Genomic DNA, 27,286 nt, shown 5'->3' with positions numbered 1-27,286 from the left:
GGGAGGGTGGTATATGAATCCAATAAAATAAAATAAATGGTTTTAATTATGTTCTATAAGCCACCTCAGGCAGGTTCCCTGGAGAGGCGGCATAACATATTAATAAATAAGTAATTTATTAAGGGCTGCACAATCAGTGTCAGCATTGAGTTGTCAAGTGCAGGTTCCAGTATATTTTGATAAACCAGGAAGTCCTCAGGTTTTTATGCTCCTCCTCCTCTCCCTGCATGCAGAGCCAAGACTGATAACTTCCCAATTTGAAAGAAACTGCAGATGCTTTAACAGATGTAACTATTTCCAGCTAAGTATTGCAGCAAACTGCTGGTTCATTCAGATTGGGAAGCCTTCAGTTTTGGGTCTTTGGAGGGGAGGAGGAGAAGCACATACATGTGACTGAACACAGCCAGTGATTTATTATTTATTTATCATATGGCAGAGTGTGATGTGTTTGAAGTACATGTGAGCATAAAACAGAGATTTTGGCATTTCCTTCAATAGTAAAAGTTATCTTGAAAGTTTTGGTATACATGAAGTTCAACTTCATTTTAACATGCGTTAATAGCACGTATTCATTAGAGTGGATATACACTGGTTTGTATGCATTGTAATTGGTCTGAAATGGTATTAGTTTTTTCATCTTCCCAATTGGTACGTATTTTCAGTGTGACACTGTAACCATTCCAGTATTAATTTAAAAGGAATCTCCTGGGTACAAAGATAAATGGTGTGTGTTCCTGAGGGGGAAACTACATGTGTAGGCAGAACTTCATCTGTTGGTCAGCAGGTGAACTTAAACTAACCTTTTAACTTGAACTGTAATTTGTTTCTTCAGCCTTGAAACTACTGCAGTACAAGCAGACAAGATTGTGGTAGCACATATGTTTCTCTTGCAGATGAATGTTATATACTAGATTCAAGCTATTTATTGCTGTTTATTCATTTGGATTCTCCTGAGTCTTACCCCCATACACATCCATTTCCCCCTTTTTATACAAATTTCACAATTTTTCATTGGACAAGGTATCTACAGTATTTCAATGAAATTCTGATCTTTTAAATCATAATGGTCGTTCTTCAAGCTACTAAAATGCATGAATCATATCCCATTGTTTCCCCCCTGTAACAATAATTGCCTGTGAATTCTCTAATGCATGATTTAAATATGTGAACACAACATACGTACTTCATATTATAGATAAGTGAACTTGTAAAGGTAAAGGTCAAAAGCTCAAAAGCTAGTTGAATCTGACTCTAGGGGGGCGGTGCTCATCTCCATTTCCAAGCCAAAGAGCCAGTGCTGTCCAAAGACGTTTTCGTGGTTATGTGGCCAGCGTTACTAAATGCCAAGGTGCATGGAACACTGTTTCCTTCCCACCGAAGTGGTACCTATTTATCTACTTGCACTTTCTTGCTTTCGAACTGCTAGGTTGGCAGGAGCTGGGGCCAGAGATGGGAGCTCACTCCATCAGGCAGTACTAGGGTCTCAAACTGCCGAACTACAGACCTTCTGGTCTGCAGCTCAGCATCTTAACCTCTAAGCCACCGTGGCACCTTAAGTGATTTTACTCCTTATTAAATACCAAGAAAAACCTAAAACAACTATTAAGTAAACCATCAGTCACCACCAATGCTCCCTCTAAGCTGTGGAGTCTCATGAGCAAAAATTCTACATTGTGAGCTACTGGCATTAAAGTTTTGAGGAAGCAATTTGGCTACTGCATAGATTAGTTTGCTCTGGAACCTTCCTTCCTGAACTGAAACAAAAAGCTGGAGGCTAAAAAACTATGAGTCAACTCACACTAACTCAGCTTAGAGGAAACACTGGTCACCACCACTTTTTAAACACTTGCATGTTGATTTCTGTGATAATGGTTTGAGAGGGAATGTAGAAGAGATATAATAATAAAGACTGACTGGGATCCTATCAAGTGCAATCAGAGCTTTGCTTACATAAGCAAACTTTCCCACCTCCCTCCTTCTAATGCAGCCTGCTATATCTTCTAAACTCCTTCTCATGGAAGTAAAGAGAGGATCTGGAAAGGAAGGGGGAATCAGCAAAACTACCCACCCCTTTTTTCTGATAGAAGTATCTTCCATCAGTGGAAATCATGGTTAGGATCCATCAAATTGATGATGACTTGCTTATAAAACTTTGCAAATTTCACTTATCTTTAAATGTTTAACATTTAATCATTTCTGTAAACCATTTCCAGACTTGAAAATCCTCCAGTAATTAGTGTTTTCACTGTATGCCAGTTACTAGATTATTGTGGGGTTTCAGGTTTTTAAGATGGAAAAATGTATTGGTAAACAAGCTGAAGCATCCTTCTTTTATCTTTCTTGTAGGTTTTGTGGCAACTTGACATATTCCGACGAAGCTTGAGAGGTCTCACTGGACATGTTTGTCAGGGAAATGCCTGCATATTTTGTGCTTTAAAGGTAGCCATACAGTATTTCTGTTAAAACTACATCAAATAGATAATATAATTCAGCTGTATTAATCTATTAGATGTAATATTAGAATTAAGTTTGTAGGTCTAAAAGGCCAGCTGGCTGGTAATCATGCCTGATATGAAGTGGCTATCCTGATTTTATGTTGCTGATAGATGAAGATGCCTTTGGTTTTATGAAGAACCTTTTATAACTAACAAAAGAAAACAGTAATAATTTTATGAGAAGTTTGAATTTACAGAAACCTTATACATATGGAGCTTGGACTCAATGTAAAGCTTTGGTTTATAAAATAACATTTGTTAGAAGTTTTTTTGTACTGAATGGCTATAACAATTATAAGGGACCATTATAATCTAGATTGTCAGTGAAGAAATCATTTAATTATTCTTGGTTAGGTTTTAGGTGTATTTGGGCTGAGATTGCAACTTCAGACACATTCCCAATAGTTTGGGAATCAAAACTTGCATGTAGTCTTGGAAATAAATCAGATTCCATTTGTTGCTCCTTCCAGTGCCTTGGTAGAATATAGTTCCTTTTTATGGATATAGTAGTGTAGCACTTTTTTGGACAATTCAGAGTGCAGGTGCTATTATGACTGCATGCTTCCTCTTCTTTCTTTGATGGAGATAGGCAAAGAGTATATATGCATTTGTGCAAGTTGTGTTTAAGCTACAACTTATCCTATTTTTAAAACTCATTTCATGCTGCATAACAAAGCTGAGCAAACTGGCAGAGTGAAAATTCAAAATCACCTGCATTTTCTTAAGATATAAATCTACTTAAGTATAGCATCAGTTTGATGCTGTCAAAACTTTTATGGATTGTAGTGCAACAGACATCATGCTTTGCCTTACCTGGAACATCTTTTGCTTTCTACTACTTTAGCTTTTTGCTAGCTAAAGTGAATACTATAGGAGTGGGTAGAGCTGATTTCATGTCTTTGCTACATTGCTGCACTAGGCTTTGTGGGCAATTCTGCATTCTTTTCACTCCCTCTTACTGAACAGTGGACATATAAAAATATTCAGTAACAGTGCTATTTATTTTCAGGCAATATTTGCACAGTTCCAACACAGTCGAGAAAAAGCACTGCCATCAAATAATATGAGGCATGCATTGGCTGAAAGCTTTAAAGATGAACAGCGTTTTCAGCTTGGGCTCATGGATGATGCAGCAGAATGTTTTGTAAGTACACTTATTCCTAGTAGGGCATTTATTTAAGAAGTTTGGCTTTATTCTGTGTTCACTACAGTGTTTGTGCTGGAAATACTAGTCATGTTCAAATCTCCTGTCAGTTATATATTTTAACCTATTGCCTAGGGCTAGATGGGTAGCCGTGTTAGTCTATTTGTAGCAGTAGAAAAGAGCAAGAGTCCAGTAGCAACTTGGACTAACAAAATGTATGGCAGGTTATGAGCTTTTGTGAGTCACTGCTCACTTCTTCAGATACCATATCCACTGCACAGGACTGTTATGATAAGGATAGATCAAAAATATAGTAAAGTCATCTTCTGAACGTTAAAAAATTCTGTGCTTTTTAAAAAAATAGCATGTTAAAGGACACTTATAAAATACTCAAAAACAAAAACCATGTAATACTTTTTTATTTAGGATTTTTAAATATATGGACAAGCATGGCTACTCAGGGGATTTTTTTTCTGCCAGTATAGTATGTAAACCCATCATTGTGTGAACTGAAATATTTACTGATTCTTACCTGTACTAGAGTGTGATCTACATGGCAAACAATGTGTGTTATCACTGTTTTGTTTAGGAAAATATACTTGAGAGGATTCACTATCACATAGTGCCAAGCAGTGAAACAGATATGTGCACTTCTAAATCCTGCATTACTCATCAGAAGTTTGCTATGACACTATATGAACAGGTTAGGCTCTTAAAAAACCTCTATATTACCTTTATTTCCAAGTTTCTAAAACTAAAAGTTAAAACTTTCATTTTTTGGCTTTTGTATAGTGTGTGTGTCGCAGTTGTGGGGCATCTTCGGATCCTTTGCCTTTCACAGAACTTGTGCGTTATATTTCAACAACAGCCTTGTGGTAAGAGACTCATATATGTTTTTGTCTTGCTGCTGAAAACTCAAAACTGAGGAATACTAAAGTAATGTGACCAGGAGGCTCTTGTCAATATTGTTGTTTTGTAAGGATCTCCTGTGTACTGAAATTAGCATTCTTGGAGTACCAGATGATAAATAATAAACTGTGTGAGCTTAAATATTCATTCATATTATTATGCTCTTATGTTATATTGTGCACTGCTACGAAGTTACAAGGTCTCTGGTAGATTAAGAATTCAAGGAAAGTGTTAGAGATGGAGAAAGATGTGGAATTATGTCATAGCTGACAGTTACATACATTCAAGACAGAGGGAAAAGATTATCTCCAGTATAAGTTTATTGCATACTAGCAATGCTGTTTTTATCCCTTTCCTTTGTCATCACAATAGCTGGTTAGGCAGAAAGATAGTGAGTGGTCCAATTTCACCTAGTTTTACCTTTATCTCACTCTATTCCATTCCTAGCTGATGTAGATAGCATAGGGAAGGAGAGTGCTTTGGGCAACTACCATCACTTTTGAGCTGGCCTCAAAGAGGAAAAAAGTTAGGAAACTTTTCGTTATTTATTTATTTATTTTTTATTTATTTGGATTTGTTTCCCGCCCTCCCCGAAGGATGTTGTGATTGCAAAGCAGTATGCTTCTCCAGAAGGTCAGGCTGCCAGTTTCTGTCATTGATTTCACTTTATGTTCAGACAACTGAGCTAGTGGCCATTTGAGTATCCTGTGCATTGAGTTCTCCAGATATCTTCTACCCTGTCCAAAGAAGGGCCGAAGATACCTGGGCTACAGGTTTCCCTTCATATCCCCATATCCCATTTTTTCTATGGGCCTGAGATTATCAGAGGAGCTCCTGCTTACAATCCTCTTCAGACAGGTCATTTCTGCTGTTGCCGTCATAAGCACAAGGCTTCTGACTGGGGCAAAAGACATGACATGGGGCAGCTGAGACTTCTGCCCCTTCTCTTTGGGGTCCTGTAGCCGGGCCCTGCATCACTGGGATAGGGAACATAAGTAGACACTTTTCCAGACCTGTGTTTTTATTCTGTACTCTTCTTATGGGACTAGGCACTTCTAGCAGCTAGCCAGCCAACTATTCTTCAAGTTACTGGCCAGAGATCTGAAACTGAGCTTTTCTTTCACACCCGTTTCCCTTTTGGTGTTGTAGTCTGGGGGAAAGGATGGAAATGGCTGAAGGTGAGACTTCCAGGCCAAGGAGGTCAGAGAATTTTCTTAATCTGAGCAAAAGAAGGCTAAACAGCAGCTGTGTCACCCCCCCCCCCCCTTCAAGCTTTTGAGAAATTAGTTAGGCACTTCTGGGTAACAAATTCTTCCTGGGTAACAAATGAGGAAGTCCCTGTCTTTGTTGGAAAGGGTTGCTGTCCTTTCTACTGCAGTCCTTCCCTTTTCAGAAATTTTCTTCTTTGCATTCAAACAACTTGTGACACAGAATAATTTATCCCATAAAACTAAATTAATGTACCAATGCTATCATTTTCCTAAGCACCTCAAAGCCTTGTGTATGTCTTCCTAAATTTTATGCTGCAGTATTGTTCTTATAGTCAGTCAGGTGTATAACTAACGAGTCCCAGTGATAGGCAGAAAGGAGCTCTTAGAGAAATGTTAAGGCTGGTGTAACAGCATTACATATTTTTGTGGTCACCTCATATCTTTGCCTGAGTTGCCTCTGTGTAGGCTAACCAACTTGATCCCAGATCAAGCTTTGCTGGACGAGCTGTGCAAATTGGCATGAATAGCCGTCTTTTATTGTGGCTTTTTTCTTGGGTGCAATCTAGGTAAAGGCCTTAACATTCAGTGTAATAACTAGGATTTGTAGATTAGAAAATAAAAAATTTAAAAGACAAGAACTTTGGCATAGGAGGCTTCTGGCTTATAAAAATATTGATAGCCAGTTGCAGTCTCCATATTCAGAGTCACTCTGCCACTGAATGCCAGTTCTTGAAGACAACATCAAAGATGCATTTTCCCTTGTGAGCCTCCAAATGGATCTAGTGTGCCACTGTGCGAACAGGATGGGATTGCATCTGGAACTTCATTCTGATGTGGTAGGGCTCTCCTTATAATAAACTTTTTAAAATGACTTCATGCATTCTGCGTGAAGCTTGGGGGCTAAGATTTTAGGATACTGTCTGCCAAGATCCATGGTAGGCCCAAATTGGTACACATTTACCTGTATCTAGGTAATTGTCTGAGAGCTCATTCCTGGAGTCAGGCCTGAGGGATGTCTAGGTCATTCATATGAAACTGAGCATTTATAACGCATTAGCCCCACAAAGAATACCACCTGTGGATCACTTGCATGCCTGCTGGTCATGGTACCTCTTGCATTCGCAGGAGCTGACAAAACCAGTGGACACAGTGATCTCATGCATGATGTGGAAGTGGTGCTATAGGAAAGACTGTGTTCTAGATCAGGGGTGGCCAAACTTGTTTAACGTAAGAGCCACATAGAATAAATGTCAGATGTTTGAGAGCCGCAAGACATGAACAAATATTACACATGTTTTTATTGAAAAATATGCAAATTTGCTTTTATTAATATTAAATTGATATCTTTAGATGGGGAGGGGAGAAAGAGAGAGAAAGAAAGGTGGAAAGAAAGAAAGTGGAAAGAAAGCAAATAGATGGGGAGGAAGGGAGAGCTGGAAAGAAAGCAACTTTAACGTTAAATGTGTCCTCCAAGTCCCCCACCCCACCCCCACGCTGGCTAGCTTGGCTTGGAGAAAGGATTTAAAGAGACAAATGCCTTCTCCAAGACAGCTGGTGGGCGGAGAGAGCTTCGAGAATGCATTTAAAGTTCAAGTTGCTTTCTTTCTCTGCACTGGCTAGGGAAGGGAAGACCAATCGGGGGAGGCATGCCTCCCCTTTGCTTCCCCAGCTACTGTAGCAGGAGCCGCACAATATGTGTGAAAGAGCCGCATGTGGCTCCCAAGACACAGTTTGGCCACCCCTGTTCTAGATTGTTGTAAGGCTCCAACTTCAAAATCATGCTGAAGATCAGCTTGCTGGTACCTCTCCAGGTACATGACTCACTAGTTTGGTGATTGAGTCTGGGCATGCTGACAGAAGAACCAAGAAAATCTTGACTGCAAATATTGATATCTCAAGCTGGGCAGCCCATTGTGAAAAGGTGACTATTTAAGGGATATGTAGCCTATTAAAATCTAAGAAGAATATCAGGTGGTTTGAGCTTTGAACAGTATTTCTCTGCCTCTTGATCTTCTAGGATTAGATTACCAGTCATCATGTGCTAACATATATAGACAATCCCACCATGAAAGTAAATACAGGAAGAAACCAGGTCAGTCTCCCTTCACAGGGAAAGTGACACTGCTGTTGAGCTAAGTGCAAATCCACCTTAAGCCAGTCAGGATGAAACACACATAAAAACCACTAGGACATAGGTCAGGAGGTGACTTTTATCAGTGATAAAGTCTTTCCTACACTGATTGTTGTCTTAAACAGACGTTTGCATGTGTTCTTGTTTTCCTTTTCTTTCTCCTGTTCTACTGTCTCAACCCAACTGCATCTTGGATCTAGAAACTGTCAGCAGTTGTATTAGTTATTAATTATTTATTGTTTTCATTTATAGTCTGTCTTTCTTTTTGGGATCCAAAGTGGATTAAAAGTATGATAAAAGCATTCAGTTAATCATTAACATAACATTTTAATGTAACAGGGCTGTAGAAATAACTATTAATTCACCAGACAAATTCAGTTATGTCTAAATATTGGTTTAGTGTTTATTGTTTTATTTACAGTTGTAAGACTTAATGGAAAGCACATGGTAAAAATAGAGTTAAGCACTATTTATTGCAGTAGTAATGTCTGCTGAGTTGAATTTTTTACTGATTCTTCTTTACAGCAATGAAGTTGATAGGATGTTGGAAAGACATGAGCGACTCAAGCCTGAAATGTTTGCAGAATTGCTTCAGGCTGCAAATACTACTGATGACTTCAGAAACTGTCCTGTGAGTAAACGGGGAAAAAGACTCTTTTTGTTTGGACAAAGTTTGAAATTTTCTGTGATACTGATGACGCAACATTTTTTACAGATACAGATCTGTATAACTTATTACAATCTATTTTTAAATCTTTAGATTGTATAGCTGCCTTAAATTAGTGCACTCAGGGTGTGGAGGCAGGACAGGACCTTTAGGGAGAGTTGGGCTTGCCACTTAGGCGAGTGGATGAGCAACACTTGTTTTCTCTCCCGCATCTCTCAGTGTCTGTAGCTCAGTGTCTTCAGTATAACTTGTGGATTCCCAAAATGGGTCCCAAGTAGACCCACAGTACCTGCTTAATGTGCTTCCTGGTGCATTCTTCCTGCTTGAATCTTGAAGATAAAATCCAAAGAGTCATGAATGGAGCATAAAAAACCAACAGCCTAGGTAGTTTTGAATTGCTCCATCCTGACCAGTTGACTGTTCAGTAAAGTACTTATCTGAGCCTGGTGCTGGTGTTCCAGAGCTGTGTGTCCTCTCCCTGGTCACAGGCATAGACTTTTTCAGAGGGTAGCTGTGTTTGTCTGCAGTAAAACAGTTAGATTTGAGTCCAGTAGCACCTTAGAGACCAACAAGAGTACAGATTTATGTCTCTGGGTTCGGCAGTCTTTCTATGGCTACACAGGGGACAAACTTTCCCCTTTCTTTGGAAATGGAAACCACACAGCATCTCCTTTACAAAGCAAAGAGCTGAGCCTGGCTTTTCTTCCATCTCTTCAGTGCAGGAGATACTTCACAAGAACCCAGGAATTCCTTCCTAACTTAATGTATATATGTTGATCATACTTACAGCGGTGCTGAATGTAATATTTCTTTTGTATTTTTTAAATAAACTCTTCTAAAAAAAAACCTCAGGAAGCATCTGCAGTGAGCACCCATTCAGAAGCAGCTGGTTGGCTTGGAACTTCCAACTTATTATTTTTTCCTGCCTTTGTTGTAGTCATTGTGTGATTAGACCTTACATGTTGGTGATCATTTTGTGATGGTGCCTACTACACTCAGTCAAAATCCCAGAAATGCCTGCAGGTTCAACATAGTGGGGATTCCCATTGTAACTTGTTTGATTTTGTGTGTAGAATATATATTTCTGTGTACATGCAAACAGGCAAATTAAGAATTGGTCCCTTTTTGATGAATTTTATTACCTTAAGTGACAATATGGTACTTAATAGTTTAAGCCAGGTAATGATGTATATTGATTAAATAAAACCTAATTTAATCTTACAAAATACAAGTGTATATCTTTGTAGGCTTTCATTTGGGTCACCTTTCTTGGATTTCTTGGATAATAAAAAGTAACCATCTTGGGGCTCTGGGGCAAGTGATGCTCTATATTCTTGGTGCTTGGGGGGGGATCAACAGTGGGAGGGCTTCTAATGTCCTGGCCCCACTGGTGGCCCTCCTGATGGCACCTGGTATTTCTGGCCACTGTGTGACACAGAGTGTTGGACTGGATGGGCCTTTGGCCTGATCCAACATTGGCGTCTCTTATGTTCTTATGACCCTTTTGCATCAATGGTCCCCACCCATTCTGTCAACGCCTGGCTGTGCTGCAGAGGCATCCAAGCGACTGTCAAATAGCAGTTATCAGAGGGCTAAATAACAGTAATAAATCTACTTCTGTCTCTCCAGAAATCAATTGTAGAGAGTAGCAGCAGGAAACTCCATTGAATTAGGGCATAATTACTGATAGTTCCATGTTTATTTCTGTCCTTAATGATAAAAAGATAAAGGGTGAACTGAGACTTTTGTGTTCTACAGCTTTCTCTGTCACATACATATGTAATGGATTTTTAAAGATTTTCAAAATATATTGCACTATTTGTGTCTTTCTTTTTCTGCAGAGTAACTGTGGCCAAAAAATAAAAATACGTCGTGTTCTAATGAACTGCCCTGAAATTGTCACAATTGGTTTAGTCTGGGATTCAGAACATTCTGACCTGACAGAAGATGTCATCCGTAATCTGGCAACACAGCTGTATCTTCCAGGGGTATTTGAACAGTATTTAATATAAGCATTCAACTGTACACTCACAATTTTAAAAGAATTCCCAAAATGTTTGAGAGCTCCGTATACCTGCTAAAGCACCACTAAATGGTTGTTATTGATTAGTCTCTGAACTGCTAGATGGTGATCCATCATCATAAAGCGCTGTAGTATTCTTTTGCTGTCTCTTTCAATACTTGATCCTTAATATTATGCATTTTGTGGTAATTGAAACAATGACACTTCAAATGTTAAGGTATTGTCATAAAAATATTGTGCTTGAAGTTACTCTTAAAATACATGGCTGCAATCCTAAAAACACTTTCCTGGGTGTAAGCCCTACTGAATAAAATTAGACTTACTTCTGAGTAGACCTGCTTAGGATTGCTTCCATGGAGAGCTCTCAAGCTGAATTTTAGCACAGTAACAGGTTTTAACTACATATATTGGTAAATCCCAGTAGAACTTTAGCATAACGTACACTGGAAGAGACGCTGGCACAGGATTGTAAAATTAAGAGGAAATCATTTAATGTAAATGAATCATAGATTTACCATGCAGTTGTATAGGTTATGGTTATTTTTCTGACTTCAGAAAGGAACTGTGTTAAATGTTCAATTATATGGAATGTGTTTTTTTTTAATTCTCTGCCATACTTAACTTTTCTTCTCCCTCCCCCCAGTTGTTTTATAGAGTTACTGATGAACATGCCAAAAATAGCGAGCTTTTTCTTGTGGGGATGATTTGCTATGCAAGCAAACATTACTGTGCCTTTGCTTTTCATACTAAGAGTTGCAAATGGGTGCTGTTTGATGACGCTAATGTGAAAGAGGTGAGTGTGTCCTTTTAATGACTTCTTCTAATCTTTAAGACTTTGGTAAAACAAATTAACCTGAAGCTGTATAAAATGCAGATACTTTCTTACAAGGTTGCTGTTAGATGAAAAGAGTGTCTGCTACTTTTATAAAATGCTGGGGAAATTTGCAACCTCACTTTTAACTGCAAAAACAAAGTACAAATACATTGTATAACTGGTCTTTACTCCTCATATTTGAATATATTATATACACTTTACTAGCATGTTCAGATTCATATAGATTAAGTTTATAATGTACTTTTTTGCAATTAACATCTGCTTGGTGAAATAAACTTTAGGTTGGAACAAAATGGAAAGATGTGGTGTCCAAATGTATTCGGTGTCATTTTCAACCATTGCTGCTATTTTATGCAAACCCAGATGGTACACCTGTATCAACAGAAGATGCACCCAGGCAGATAATTCACTGGTCACACTACAAAGCAGGAAATGGAGAAGAACTTGGTAATAAAGAAATGTTTATGGACTAATAATTTAGTAAAATGAATTGTTTTCAATCTGTACATAGTCTACTAGTGTTTCACTAGATCAGTGCTAGGAACTGGGAACCAGTAGTCCTTCAGATTGTTCCCTCCCACTAATAGTATGGACTGGCCTTAATGTAATGAAGTATCCCCAGCCCTGATTCACTTCACAGGCAGTCACAAGTTGGAAAACTTGCTTCATGTTGGCCCAGGTCTAATGGTGCATTCTGCTTACTGTTAAAGCTAGGAAGTGGTTAACTCATCATAGAATCAGCAGTCCTGTAATGAAAGAAACATATCCCACCTATTAGCATGTTAAAGAGAAGAGGATGAGGAAAACTGGAGGCGGGTTGTAGAAAACTGTCTGGAGGCTAATGATTCAGGTGGGATAATGTTTCACGTGGATAATATAGTAGAAGTGGTCAGGTATTAAAAAGAGAGGAGGATGGATTAAGGTTAGCATCAAATTTCTTGTTGGAGGAAGGTGGGCTGTAAAGAGGGTCTTGTGTGATTAGAATGGTTGTATGTCTGATTTTCTGGTTATATTGGAAATAGCTATCTGCTACAGTTTTAATTTTTAGCTTTCTATATCTAACGTATATCTATAAGTTGTATGACTTCCTGATCAGCATGTTTATGCGTTATTACTTCACAGTGTTTTAAACTTACTTTGAATACACTGGTTAGCATAAGGTAATTTTAACTCTAGAAATGAGTAAGCTGTTTTGTCTGTAATATGTTTGACATCCCTTTTTGTAGGATTTGAAAAATCAGCTTTTCCTATGTCAGATGACATAAAAGAGAATGGGTTTGGAGAATCTGTTACTCAGAAGAGCAATAAAAGATATCAACCAGAAAACCCACCATTCAGTAGGAACCATATTCAATCAAGTACTGTCAGTAGACCAGGTATATGTATATGTGTGCATAATATGTAGCAAATTTTTAAATTGTTACTTTCAAGACTTATCAGGAACAGTGCTGCAAATGATTGTATCATTTGTGTAACACCTGGTATTTTCATTATTGAAGGTTCTAGCTGATTAGCATTTACAGCTGAAGTGTCAATTTTATGGCCCGCAGACCAGAAGTAGCCTGCCCATGGCTTTAATCAGGCCTGCAGTTCTCTTCTTCCCTCCTCTTCCCCCTCCTGTCCTCACCCTTTGAAGCTTGAGGCTGCCGAAGTTCCCAGCTCCCTCCATCTTGTGTTTGCCTGCTTTGGCAGGAAGCTCTTCTGGGCTTGAAAAGTTACAAAGAAAATACGGAATGGATTTTTCCATTAAGGTCCCTGCACCCAGACAGACTACTCTGGGATTGTTTCCAGCAATAGAAACAGTGCTCTGGGACTGGAATGACAGCCCCCGGAGTAGAATGACAGTCCCTAGCAATAGAATCTGTGTTCTGGGACTGGAATGATAGAGCACAGAGTGGAATGACAGCCCATGGGAGTAGCAGCAGCATTCTGGGAATGGAATTCCATTCTGGGGGGCCTCATTTCAACCCCAGAACACTTCTGTTACCCTCAGGGACTGTCATTTCACTCTAGTGGCTGTCATTCCAGTCCCAGAGTAGTTTGTCTGGGTCCAGAGACATTAATGGGAAATCCATTTTGATTTTCTTTGCAGTTTTGTCTGTGCTGCAATGTATTTCAATGGAGTGGAGCTTAAGAAGTTTCACTTTCCAGTATTTGTATAGCTGAAGCTGTTGCTTGCTGAGCCAGCTTGTCTCTACTGAATGGACTTGAGAACGGGTGCCCGAGTGAGTACTTTAACCTGGGAACCCACAGCCAAAGGGGGACAATTACACTGGAGAGCCACTGCCACTCTGAGTAGACCTGGGGGGGGGAGGTGAGAAGCTTGCAATGCCCAGCCATTTTATGTTCCTAGGCTCAGAACATTTTATATTTTTAGTTTCTGCTGTGATCCTTGTGCTTTTTCTTGATGTTTTATTTTAAAACTCAAATTGCCAAACCCCACTATTCCCCAACCTTTCAATTTTAGGCAGGCATCGTTTTGGGGGGGAGGAGGTTTGGGAGGTGTTAGGTATCAAAGACTGTTAAATAAAATATCACAAGAGTTTTAAGCATATTTGTATTTTAAGTAAAAAAAAATATCTTTAATTGTGTGTGTTTTTCTTTTATAAAGCTTATATCTCTGCTACCTGGCATTACATTTTATAACATGCATGGCCTGGCCCCACAAAGTTCCATTTATGTCAGATCCAGCCCTTGTAATAAATGAGTTCGACACCCTTGATCTACAGTAAATTGTGTGTCAAATCATCTTAGTTTATCTACATTTATTTGATACTTGAAGTTTCCCTGCAAAGTCCAGGGTACGGAGGGGAGCTGGGCCTTCCATGTAGTATTTTTGTAACTCATGTGCTAGACACATAGCAAGCAAACTCCAGTGTGTCTGCTTTCTGCTAGTGACATGCTACAGTCATCATCACATTGGTCGAAGGGGGGGGAAGTTCTAGGGTGGGTGGTCCTGCCTCATAATGAATTAAACTTTTAAAAACTGGTGACATTTGTAGTTGAGGCTATAATGAATATTGACCTCTGTGTTTGCAGGCAAGTTGGGGCATAATGAGCACAAGGAAAAAGCAAAGGACATCTCCAGAGAGTGTGCTCAAAAGGTAGCTGAGATGAAAAATTTCTCTTGCTCCCTAAGAAAAGATGCAGACAGAGGATCAAAAAGAGAGGCTGGGAAACAGAGAGGTAATTTGGAATTTATTAGTTTGAGAAAGCAAAGCAGCAGATGACTAATCTCCTTTACCTTTTAGAAATTTGTGCTTTAAAACACTGAAAAAATAGTGTTTGCTTTGATATTTTGATGTAATAAGGATGATTGTTTTGATGTAATAAGAATACTTAAAGCTGCAGGCCTAAACACGAGTGAGCAAGTCCCACTGAACTTTGTAGAAGTTACTTCCGAATAAACTTCCATTGGATTGAGTTGCATGACAGTTAGGGCTGCCAGCCTCTGGGTGGGACCTGGGTATCCCCCATAATTATAGCTCATCTCCAGACTACAGAGATCAGTTCCCCTGGAGAAAATGCATGCTTTTGAGGGTGGGCTCTATGGAATTGTACCCCACTGAGGTCCCCGTTCTCCCCAGGTTCCACCCCCAAATCTCCAGTAGTTTTCAAACCTGGAGCTGACAGCCCCCCCCCCCCTTGTTGTTGGCCAGAGTGGACCTGGCAAGCCTAACAACAGTTCAGGTTTAAACAGGAATTATTTAACACTGTAGGGAACAAAAAGTATAGAGTTCAACAATTTTGTTGAATAATTACTCTAAAATGTTTTACTTATTTAACATCTATATGCGCCCCTTTGCCCAGATTGCCCGGAGGTACGGGCTAGGGTGCCACCAATATGTGGATGACACCCAGCTCTATCTGCTGTTGGGCGGGCAGTCCGACTCCAACCCGGAAGACCTGGTTCGGAAGCTACAGGACGTGGCAGGATGGCTTAGACTGAGCCGATTGAAATTGAATCTGACGAGGACGGAGGTCCTGTGCCTGAATCAGAGCGGTACGGGGGTAGGGATCCCATTACCAGCCTTTGATGGGGCGCCGTTGGTGCCAGCACCGAGGGTCCAGAGTCTGGGAGTGCTCCTGGATGCTTCCTTAACAATGGAGGCCCAGGTAGCAGCCACTGCCAAGGCAGCCTTTTATAATCTCCGGCTGATCAGGCAGTTGGTTCCCTTCCTCGAACGCAATGATCTGGCGTCGGTGATCCATGCAATGGTCACCTCAAGATTGGACTACTGCAACGCTCTCTACATGGAGCTGCCCTTGGTGCATCTCCGGAAGTTGCGGCGGCCAGGCTGTTGTTGGGTCTTACTATGTGGGAACACATCCACCCTGTGCTAAAGGCATTGCACTGGATGCCAATAGCATTCTGGATTCGTTTCAAGGTGCTGGTTTTGACCTTTAAAGCCCTTTATGGTCAGGGACCTGTCTGTCTGAGGGACCGCCTTTCCCCGCATGTTCCCCAGAGAGCACTTCGATCAGGACTTCAAAACCACCTGGCCCTCCCTGGTCCAAAGGAAGTCAGATTGACATCGACTAGGACCAGGGCATTTTCTTTAGTAGCGCCGGCTTACTGGAACGAGCTCCCTGGAGAGATCAGGGCCCTGTGGGGCCTCTCACAGTTCCACAGGGCCGTGAAAACGGAGCTTTTCCGGCAGGCCTTCCAATAACCTCTGGGCCGACCTAGAGTTGACGCTTTCCAGAGCGGTAGTACAGTTGACAGCATGTGAACGCACTTTACTCAGAGAACCGTCATCGATAATAATGGTTTTAAATTGTATTATGCAGTGCTTTAGATTTTTGTATTGAATATATATATCGTTTTACTGGTTTTATGCGAGCCGCCCTGAACCTGCTTTGGTGGGGAGGGCGGGGTAAAAGTCAAAATAATAAATAAACAAATATTTCGGTGTTAAATTTACTGCATTATTACAACAGAAACAATCCTCTGTCAGTCACAGCTGTGTTGACAAATTCTCCAAAAAACCATTTAAAAATAATGTCATTTTCGTAGAGAACAGTCAGCTTTAATTCTGGTTTTAGTCTAGTGTTTTTCCCATTACTCCTAAATCCTGCTATCCAAGTACTTGGTATTGATTTTTCAAGTATTTTGCTGTACATGGTTTTCTGAAACTAGAAATAACACAGTGCAGTCCTGTGCAGAGTTATATCCTTCTAAGTCCATTCAATCCAGTAGGCTTAGAAGGGTGTAACTCTGTTTAGGATTGTACTGTAAGCCTTGATATGTTCTTCCATTTAACTGTTCCTCAGGGTTAACATTATATGTTTTGATTTCATCAGAACTTGTCGTACAAAATTCAAAAACACACTCTGACTTTCTGGTTAGACTGCAAAATGTCTACTGGGAAACTATAAGAGTACTGATATCCTGTGTCCATTTTCTGTTTCTAATAAGGATTGATGATCATGAAACCAGAAGTTCCATCAGTCTTATTGGTGTTTAGACTTTATCCATCTGTCCAGATTGCCTGGTTGGAGTTCAGCATTCAGATCTCTTATATATAAAAAGACATATCTGGAGTTAAGATTTATTTGAGGAACGATTTGAAATCCATAAATTTTCCTTCATGGGGTGAGGGCTTGACCACTCTGTTCTGTAATCCCCAAGTGCTTATCTAACCACGTGAATTTCAGAATCATTCTTGCCATCCTTTACTTTTGGTCAGGTCAATACAGAAGGGAAGATTGGGGTGAGGATTATCCTGTCATCCATGAGATGAACCTATTTCCTTACTGTTTGTTTTGCTTCTGAAATCATGATAATGTACAAATCTGCTGATGAACCCATTATTGTTGAGTACCTAACTTGGGAGAGCTTTAATTCAGGTCTCACCAGGATTGTCTTTGTTTATGTTTTTAGAGCTGTCTGGAGAAACCCGCAGTAATTTTAAACCAGGATCACCACCTTCTGGAAACGGATTTAGGTCACACTCTAATGAACGCATATATAATAGCCAGGGAAGGGGACCTTACAAACATGACAAGATGCACAACCAAATAAAGTCTGGTATTCAGGCACTGGGGTCAAATAAAACCAATGGCTTTCCTGATGGGGAGAAGGTGAGCCGTGGGAAGGCTGACAGTACTGCTGGTTATGACACAGATAGTAGCCAAGACTCTAAGGACAAAGGAAGTGTCAATAGCAGTAAAAGTCGAAGTAGGGGTTGGAAGCCCATGCGGGAAACACTCAATGTAGACAGTATCTTTAATGATACTGAGAAAAAGGAGCATAGTTCAAAGCCCAAACTAAATGCAAGCAGCAAATCTAAACATGAGAAGGAGCAGAGTTCAAACAACTGGCCAAAAGAAAATGCAAATCAAAAAGGCCTAATGACAATTTATGAAGATGAAACAAAACAGATGGGCAGCCGGAACTCCTTGGATTCCGAAGGCAAAGGAAATGCAGAAAAAGGCAAAGGCTTTACCGAGAGAAAAATTCACACTGACGGTTGGCAGATACAAAGGACTGAGTCTGGTTACGAAAGCAGTGATCATATCAGCAATGCATCTGCTAATCTGGATTCACCAGTCATTGAAGGAATCAGCCCCGTAGACACCACAACTATGAAAGAAACGGTTCCTTACAGGTAATTGTAGTAAATGTAAGTAGACTTCATGTAAAAACTGAATATGATGACTCATTGGTACAGGAATGATGCGTCATAAGTTGCCTGTGAGATGGAGCATAGACCACTTTTCAAGTGGGTCTGGAAAATAGCAGCATCAAGATCCAGGAAGGAATATCACTGAAACAGCTTTAACTCAAGTACTGGACAAATGTAGAGAGTTCCATTCATCCCCATGTTTGCCCATAATCCAGAATTTAGAATCTGAGAAAGCAATGAAAAAGAATAATTTTAAACCTTCCATAATTTTAAACTTTCCATATTAGTCTGTCAGCTTTGTAAGAGGGTATGCAAATAATTCCCTTTCCAGAAATCAGACAAAAACTAAAGATAACGCCATCTTGTCATACTAGTAGGCTCACAAAAATTATTCAGTCTAATCAGCATTGCCAGTTTACTAAAATAAAATGTGTCTTAGTTAGACCTGAGAATCAGAAAGTTGCTAGACTGTATGCTACTTTAGCTGATACAGAAAGAAAAGTTTATGTACACAAAAACAGATGGGAACAAGATTTATTAATCAAAATACCAGATGAGACATGGTTGAAAATGTATAGGAACAGTGCAAAACTTTCAGTAAATGTAAGCATGACAGAAAATTCTCTGCAATTGATGTACAGATGTTATCTTATACCAGTAAGAACAGTCAAACTAACAGCTTCAAAGACCTGCTGGAGTTTTAAGAACTTTGGGGGGGGAAAGTGCTTAAAGTCTCGGAAAAGATAACCAAAAAGAATTTCATATTGTCCTGTGATTGCTCTACTGGCTTAATCCACCAGAGAACTTAATCTGCATAGCTTGTTGTAATAGCTACAGCAAGAATCTTAATGGAAACTAGGTAAAGTACCTTCTAAAGAAATTTGGCTGTGAAATGCTTACCATTGCTTGAGAACTCTCAAAGCAAAATAAGATCCACTGAGGCTCAGACAGACTAAGGAAGATGAGATTGTGAGAAGATGGGAAAGATTCTGATTTCAAAATCTTTTTTTGGTTACCTGTTCAATCCATTAGTTGCTTTGTCATTAAAGGTAAATGAAACTGTGTGACTGATGACTAATAACAAAATATGCTTTGAAAGGACTGTGTGGGTAGGGGTGGTACAGGGCTTAAAAGTTCCTATATTTGCAGTACAATGGTTTTAAATAATGAAGCTTTTTCACATGGCCGAAACAAGTAAATCTTTCAGTGAAAGCATACTCAGTTCTGTACCTACTAATTGATAGTATTAGATTCCCCCCATCCAAATCTTTTACTACAACTTCTTGTTTCACAGTGACCAGAATCTATGTGCCAGATATCCTGGATATGTCTTGCAGTCTACCTCCCAGCAGAATAAAGACTCTTTGGATGGTAAGAATTTCATCTTTATCTGAACTATACACTAAAATAATTAAAATGGACTAAATAAAATATTTTTCAGTTGCTAGGGCTTTAAGCTTGTAATACTTTTTCATTCTGGATTGTTGTCATAGCATTCCCCCCCCCCTCAGAGTTCTAAGTGATCTCTTGAGACATCTATTGCTGCACCTAACACTACATCTCTAACATATCTTAATTTTTGTAATGACATTCTTGAATTCTTTCTTTAGGACACCAGTTAGCATAAATAATTAGAACGTGTTTTCCTGAATTCAAAAAGTGACTGTCACAATTTTGTATGCGATGAAAGCAGGGGAGCCAGTTTGCTTTTAGTGTGTTTGCAGACTATCACTGACTGAAAGTGTGATAGTTGAGAATATATGTAAAATTCCCAGAAATATTGAAGCCATGGAGGAAAAATGGAATTACGGGGAAAATAGAAATGTATGGACTTTTCCAGCAAAAATCAAACTTAAAATTGCAAATATACCCATACTGGAGAAAAGAGTTGCAAAATGCTGCACCGTATGCTGCCTTAGCATGCGTATCTTAACTTTTTCCATCTGAGAGGCAGAAGAAAAATAATTTGGCGGTAGGAAGCATATTTTGTATTAAGTACAAGGAAGTGTGTTTGGCAGAGCCACTCACACAGTCACAATAGGTAGGACTTATTTCACCATATTTGGATAAAAGCTTTAAAATGGAAACCGTGAACTCTTCAATTATGTATTATCAAACACATAATTTGTCGTTGCCAAAATTATCTATGTTGAAACACAAAAAAACCCTTGAAAATATGTTGTGAATGTCTATAGTATATAGAGGTGGTATTATTTTCTAATACTGTAGACTCTTACTTAAATTTTCATAGTCACTATTTTGAGTAAAACCTAGTCTTAAAAAGCGTTTTACTCATTTCAAAAGAGAATATTTCATAGGGGTCTTTTTGCCAGTGGTCTTCAAAACTTCTCAGTTTGTTCCTTGGAACAGTTTTAAAAATCCATGTATATCAATTCGTGATATACATCTTGAGTGAGAAAATATTTTTCAGTTTCTTTTCCTGAGGCATTCACATGTCCACAAGTGAACATGGAGAAAAAATGTTTTCTTAAGAGATCTTTTTCACACACACACACACACACACACACCACCACCACCACCACCCACAATCCTTTTGGATCCTAGGCATGATTATTTGCAGGGTTGCAGGACTTACATGGACTGTAGTCCGCAAGGAGAAGGGTTCAGAATCATTCTGTTCTTCCTCTTCCATCACTGGTTCTGCTGCCTGAAGAGGCAGAGTGATTTTATCCCCTTCCCTTCTTTGCCGTTTCATAGCTTCATGTGGCTATTTTCCATGTGCATCTTGCAACCATGGGAATAAATTTTTCTGGGTTTGAAGAGGACTGCTGAGAAGGGGGATGAGCAAAACATCCATGACTGTCAGAACCTTTCACTGATAGATCACAGAATTCAGCCCTGAAACAGGAAGAGCATAAATCTTTCATTTTTAAAATCCTTTTGTTTTGTTATTAGATTTACTTTCACTTCTGTACCAAGGGTCCCTCTCCCTTCATTCCCTTCTACAGTTAGTGGAGCTGCTGTTATGACAAAGTAGTTTCAAGCCAGTGCCAGTGAATGGTTATAATGAAGACAAACATAGCTAAAGTGTAGGCATAGACATCTGTTACTGAATGCTGCAGCTACTGCATGAACACCAAACAAGGAAGCTGGAGCTTGACTTTCTTTCTTCACCCACCCTAAGCCAGTCCCATTGCTACCACTGCAGTCTCCTACCCTCCAGTGGCCGTTGCTGGTGGAGAAGTGCTGTGGAGAAGTGCTGTCAAGTTACAGCCAACTCCTGGCAACCCATAGGATTTTCAAGAGAAAAGATAAACAGAGGTTTGCCATTGCCTGCCTCTCTGTAGCCACACTGGACGTCCTTGGTGGTCTCCAATTAGGGATGTGAATTCAGTTCGTCCGAACCAAATGCACCCCCGAAAATGGCCCCTTCGGACCCCTTTCGAGCTGCTGCAGGCTGATTCAGATTCTCAGATCTGAATTGGCTTGCAGCTGAGGCAATTTGGTCCCATTATATCCTATGGGCCACTGAAGTCAATGGTGAAAACGTAGGGTATATTCTGGGGGCTGGAAGGGAGGGGGTTTGAGGGAGAGGCTCCAAACTCGCAGGGTAGCTGCTGGCGCCTCTCCCCAAGATACCAACCAAGTTTGAAGAACATTGGGCTACCCTGCAAGTTTGGAGTCTCTGCCTCAAGCCCCCTCCCCTCCTGCCTCCAGAACATACCCTATGTTTTCGCCATTGACTTCAATGGCCCATAGGATATAATGGGGCTGAAACTGACATTCGCCTGGCGGAAAGACTCCCCAATCAGCTCCTACTGACGAAACTGACATGCGGGAGTCTTACTGCAGGCCGAAATTGATTCTGCCCAATTTGGCCGAATCTGAATGGGCCAATTTTTATTTTTTGCACGCCCCTATCTCCAATCCAAGTACTAAACTAACCCAGGCTGACCTTGCTTAGCTTCCAAGATCTGATGAGATCTGGCTAGCCAGTTGCCTTTAGTGTACCACAAACTTGGCTGGAGACACGCTGCATAGGGTAGTGGTAAAGGACAGAGCAGAACGGAGGAATGGGAACCAGGGAGTGTTAACAAGATGAAGAAGAACAAAGAGAAAGCTGGAAAGGAGTGCAGGAAGGAGGCCAGCAAGTGGATAACATGTTAGATCACTGGCATAAAGGAATTTGTAGAGTAGGAAGAAGCAGTAATCTGGCAGAGCAGCTTGGACTCATGTTTTGGAAAAGTAACTCTCAATTTATTTGTTTGATTTATACCCCACCCTCCCCACCAAATAGATAGGCAGCACAAAATGCTGCTTAAGTTTGAAGTTTATATATGCAGAAAGAAGATGCAACTAACATTGGTGAATTACTGTGAAAACGACATGGTCTTCACTACAAAAAATAGCCTAAAATAGCTATAGGATGCTATGCACAATAGAATATAAAGCTGCAGTAACTAAGATTGGAGGAGAGCAGAAATAATACAGCATGTGTTTTATTTGTTATACCCAAGTAGATTATGAATTGACTATAGTAGTATTAACGTGATGGGAATGAGTGTGGATAGGGATTATTTTTCATTCTTGTGCAGCCAGGGATAGCAAAATGATACTCATTTTTAACAGAAAGAATATAATATTTTTATCATGAATGCTTACATGTCTATATTAGAAACCTGTGTCTTCTTTTTAAAAAGGGTCACTACTTTGGATAGCAAAGCAATCATTTTGGCCAGTCCAGGAAAATCTGAGAGTTTCTGTAGTATTGTATAAATCTTCTAATGAATTCTAAATATAACAGAAAACACAATACATTGTTTAACTGTTAAAAAGTTGAATTCTGTTTGGTAATGCTTAAACCTTTGTAGTGTAAGGCTAATATTTGCCATACTTAGTTTTGACTAGAACCTAGAGCCAAAATTTCTACTGGACAGCCTCTGGGTTTAACCATGCATGGATTTTCATGTCAGCAGAAGAGAAAAATAACACATCTATTTTTAAGTTAGCTGGAATTCTGAATGTGCAAGCCTCCGGGTGTCGGTGCGCAGCTTTAATTCAATGCTTGCCATAGTGATAACCATGTAGAAATTGTGTCTCATAAACTTTTGCTGCCTCCTCCTGTTCAGTGCATGTAAATGTTTGACAATATACAGAAATCTAGTAAAGTAACCTGACTCTGAAACCTTAGCATGTTTTGTATGAAGAACACATCTTCCATTTGTATGTTTTTTTAATTGAATGTTTTTTCACAAATCTAAAAGGTTCAAAAACATTTCTTGCAGGCTAACTTCATTGTGTTAATTATCCTCATCCTAGATATTTGCCCATGTATTATCTACCTTTAGTGCCAGTATAACACTATGGCTTACTGCTAACTGCTACCTGTCTTCTGATACTAGCTTTATGCCTTGTGTTTTAAATTCATATGATATTTTGCTATATAAGATGACAATTTTAAAGCAGTGGGAAAATGGGCCACATTAAATACACATGCTCAAATTTCTCCCTTAATTCGTGCTTTGCTTTGGCTGGATCATGCTGTTGGTGTCCAAAAAATCCTAAAAACATTTTGTATCTTATTTATGTTTAATCACAGGATGTTGGAAGGATATTTTTAACTATATTAAACAAACTACAAGGAAGAACATGCCTGTTTTAAAAAATGAGTGCTGGTATTGCTGACACTTTCCCTTGCATCTAAAAAGATTAATGTTATACAACAAGTTCTGATCTGGTCTGTCTGTCTCTCTCTCTCTACTCATACAACCATAGCCTTGAGCAGAAAATAACAAGTTTGTGCTTATGTAAATATGTAATGTTGGTCTGTGATGGTGTGAAGAAATGTTGTAATAGTTAAATTGCATATAAACACTGTTTTGCAGCCTTGAAGAAAGACCAGATTAATACCCAGTTTAACTACAGAACTCATAATCCCCAGTCAACATCCCATTTGCAGATGCAGTGTCCACTACTGAAAAGGTAACACTTTTGCACTATGCAGTGACAAGCGTCTACGGGGTAGGCAACCTTTATGATGCTGGTTCCAAAAAAATGCAGTGTCTACAGGTGAGGATGTTGGCATGCCTGCAAACAAAATGAAAGGGCTGAGAGACAAGAGTCAAACATGCTTGGAGCAAGCGAAATCCCAGAGATTCATCTGGTGGCTGTGCAGCTCTGGGAGGCAATGACAGGCATGGTGGTTTAAAACTAAACAATGAATGTTGCCCCTGAAACTGCTTTGTTTAAACTATGAGATTTAAAGAGAATCTAGAAATATGCACCATATTTCAGGCTGTAGTATTTTCCAGATTACATTACATGTAATTTGCATGAAGCTGGTTTTGAATGCATCTTGAAACTGCAGTTGGTTCAGAATACAATGCCTAGGTTATTAACTGGGGTTGGGATGACTACCTTGAGCCTGTTTCTCCAATTTTTAAAGATCTGCACTGGCTTCCAATCTTTCTGGGTGCACTTCAGAGTTGGTGTTGACCTATACAAATGGTCTGTCATCAGCAGCCTTCTCTCATTGCAACCTGTGTGTATGCGACAGATATACAGAAGCCTTGCTCCAGGTGTTCTGACCATCAGAAATTAGTTGGTAGACAACCAATAGTAGAGTTTTCTTGGCTTCATAAGACATCCTCTTTTCTTCCCAATGCAAGGAAAAATCAGTGTTATTCAGACAAGTATTTGGGTAGAAAGGCAAGATAAAATGTATTTTAAAGTACTAACCTTCATTCCCACCCCCATTCCCACCCCCCCATCCCCAGATGCAATAGAGCATTTCAGTCAGATGAGATAAGGAAATAAAGATGTATTAATCTAGCAAAATTATTTATGATGGTTGTCTTTATGGATGGAGGGCATCCTTGTTACAAGCATACTGGAAGGGTGCAAGTTCCCTTTTGTGTGGCATTCCCTTTGGATCCCTCTTAGAGATAATCTAGTGTCAGGTTGTGCCTTCACCTTAACAATGTGCTGCATCCTGCCTTTTAGTTTGATTACCACTTGCACATTCTTCTAGCACAAGACAATCTTGCATAAATTCAACACATCTTGTGACCGGGAAGGTCCTTGTCCTGTAAAAAAGTGCTGGTCCTGATGGAACAAAATGGTAGGATCCAACCTAGTATTCAGTTAGATTCAGGCAGGTAGCCATGTTGGTCCTGAAGCAACAGTGGCACTTTTAAGGCCAACAAAGTTTAATTCTGGGTATAAGCACACAAAAGCTCATTCCCAGAATTAAACTTGTTGGTCTTAAAGGTGCCACTGGACTCAAACTTTGTTCTAGTAGTCAGTTGCCATTCTTATTTTCCCCATAGCTACTTACTTATATGGGAAAAGGTGGTTCACTAGTGGGGGACCTAAACTTGCTTCATTGTTGTTGGTGCTCCCATTCATTTAGATTCAATCATATTTGCATCTGAGTGATACTGCCTTTTCCTCTGCATAGCCTATCTTGGAGTTTATGTCTTTGGACATGCAAAGAATGTGAAATATTGGGGGGAGTTGATTTACCTCATTGATACACAGCTCAACCAGAACTACTGAAATATATGAACTACTTTATCACAAACCTGTGTTTTTCTAGACTAATGGACTGTGTTGGTATATTGTCTCCTAGGATTGATGTACCTGATTGTAATAAGAAGTTTCCCCCCTCATTAACACTACAGACCACTTCAAAAGACTACACTGAGAGAGAGAAGAAGAACTGTGGATTAAGTGAGCAAAGCTCACAGTGGCCTAATCAAGATATGCTTGAAGAAACTAATGTTCACATAGCAGCTGACAGTTCAGCTTGCTGTTATAATGATGATAACTTTGCTATATCCGAAAAGATTCAGAGCATTAGTCTGTCTTCCCACTTGCCTCCTTCAAAGACAGGTAGATCCAGACCAGCACTTGCATTTTGCTTGCAACAGAATATATCGAAACCTTCCTATACTGAATCAGTTCCACCTGCCGAACATAAAATACATTTGTATGGTGGCAAAGCTGATGATATGCCAGAAGCAGTTTACCAAAATCTTCCTCCACCTTTACCTCCAAAGAAATATGCTCTGACCAGTTTCCATGGATTAGAACATGAATCCACTGTTGAATTAATACCAGCAGAAATACTGTATACTAATCCTTCAGGTGTTGAAAGGCATGCTGTGAGTATTTCTTCAAAAGCTACATCTGAAGCAGGTCTATTTACAGATGGAGAAAGAATTAAAGCAACATTTCAAGGGAGTGAGTCCTCCAGGGCCAATGTTCCATCAAGCTTATCAGTAAATGATTTGTGGACTGTATCCAGTGATCCTACAAATAAGGGTGTGTCCCACAAAGGACTAAGTGCTGGCTCCCTGGATGCAAATGCAAATGACATTATATCACTTACTACTTATTTTTCGGTTGATAATTGTATGACTGACACATACAGGATGAAATATCACCAAAGACCCAAACTGTATTTTGCAGATACTGGTGTATTGAACAAAGAAACACCTTTGCCACCAACTGGAATGCTACTGAACACTTCATACCATAACACTGCTGATTCAGAGTATCCCACAGCTGAGCAGAGATACAAACCTAGCATTGAAAATGTGCATTGCAATAGGTAGATGCTCTCATAAATGAGTATAATCCTTGGCACTCTTAACACGATGCAATGTTTCGGCTATCCTTACCTCACCTGTACTTTATGAAGTTAATGCTATTTCTTAGGTGTGTTTGCACATGCATGTATGATCAAGAAAGATGCAAAGACTTCTGGTCCTATGTTCATGAGATTGTTGCTGCTGCTTTAATAAGATTTGCACCTGTTATTAGCAAATAGGGAGTTGTTTAGCCTGTTACACTTTGAAATTTGAATTTCAAAGCAATCCAATTTAAATAGATATTTATTTAATAACTGGGAATAGTCTGCTTTTGCCAAGTAATTAAAGCTGCTCCTTTAATTCAGTTTAATTTAGAACATGTTCTCAAGATTACAGGTTGTCTTGGATCTATTAAGGTATCCACAGGTGCAAGGCTTTCCTGTCATGGAGCAGCCCAAATGGCTCCCCAAATCCTGTTCGAGGGGGGGGTCTCCTCTCCTTCACAGGATTTTGGGCTGCCACAGGAGAGGAAATGGGCAGAAATCCTTGCATTTATGGTTATGTCTAGTCTGGATCCAAGTCACTGATTTGCAATACCAATTTTAGATTCTGTTGTCACTTGTATTAATGAATTAACTTCTGATCTACTAGAGCACTTTCTTTAACCTTCCAGGCATCATGCTTCCT

The 27,286-nt window shown here is 39.6% G+C and overlaps 1 protein-coding gene across 1 annotated transcript in view; it reads left to right on the top strand.

Annotated features, from left to right (window-relative positions):
• USP53 (ubiquitin specific peptidase 53) overlaps positions 1-26,725 on the top strand; it is a 29,314-nt gene extending 2,589 nt beyond the window's left edge. The window contains exons 2-15 of the mRNA XM_015405918.1: positions 2,347-2,439; positions 3,505-3,639; positions 4,229-4,342; positions 4,432-4,514; positions 8,416-8,521; positions 10,399-10,545; positions 11,224-11,373; positions 11,697-11,862; positions 12,642-12,791; positions 14,455-14,601; positions 17,300-18,026; positions 19,339-19,415; positions 23,891-23,987; positions 25,636-26,725. Coding sequence (XP_015261404.1) covers positions 2,347-2,439; positions 3,505-3,639; positions 4,229-4,342; positions 4,432-4,514; positions 8,416-8,521; positions 10,399-10,545; positions 11,224-11,373; positions 11,697-11,862; positions 12,642-12,791; positions 14,455-14,601; positions 17,300-18,026; positions 19,339-19,415; positions 23,891-23,987; positions 25,636-26,623 — 3,180 coding nt within the window. The 3' untranslated portion in view covers positions 26,624-26,725. The remainder of the gene's footprint in view (positions 1-2,346; positions 2,440-3,504; positions 3,640-4,228; positions 4,343-4,431; positions 4,515-8,415; positions 8,522-10,398; positions 10,546-11,223; positions 11,374-11,696; positions 11,863-12,641; positions 12,792-14,454; positions 14,602-17,299; positions 18,027-19,338; positions 19,416-23,890; positions 23,988-25,635) is intronic.
• The last annotated feature ends 561 nt before the right edge of the window (positions 26,726-27,286 follow it).

Source organism: Gekko japonicus, unplaced genomic scaffold (genome assembly GCF_001447785.1).
Source record: "Gekko japonicus isolate JY-2015 unplaced genomic scaffold, Gekko_japonicus_V1.1 scaffold264, whole genome shotgun sequence".
NCBI lineage: Eukaryota > Metazoa > Chordata > Lepidosauria > Squamata > Gekkonidae > Gekko > Gekko japonicus.
This window is presented reverse-complemented; position numbering and strand designations above follow the sequence as displayed.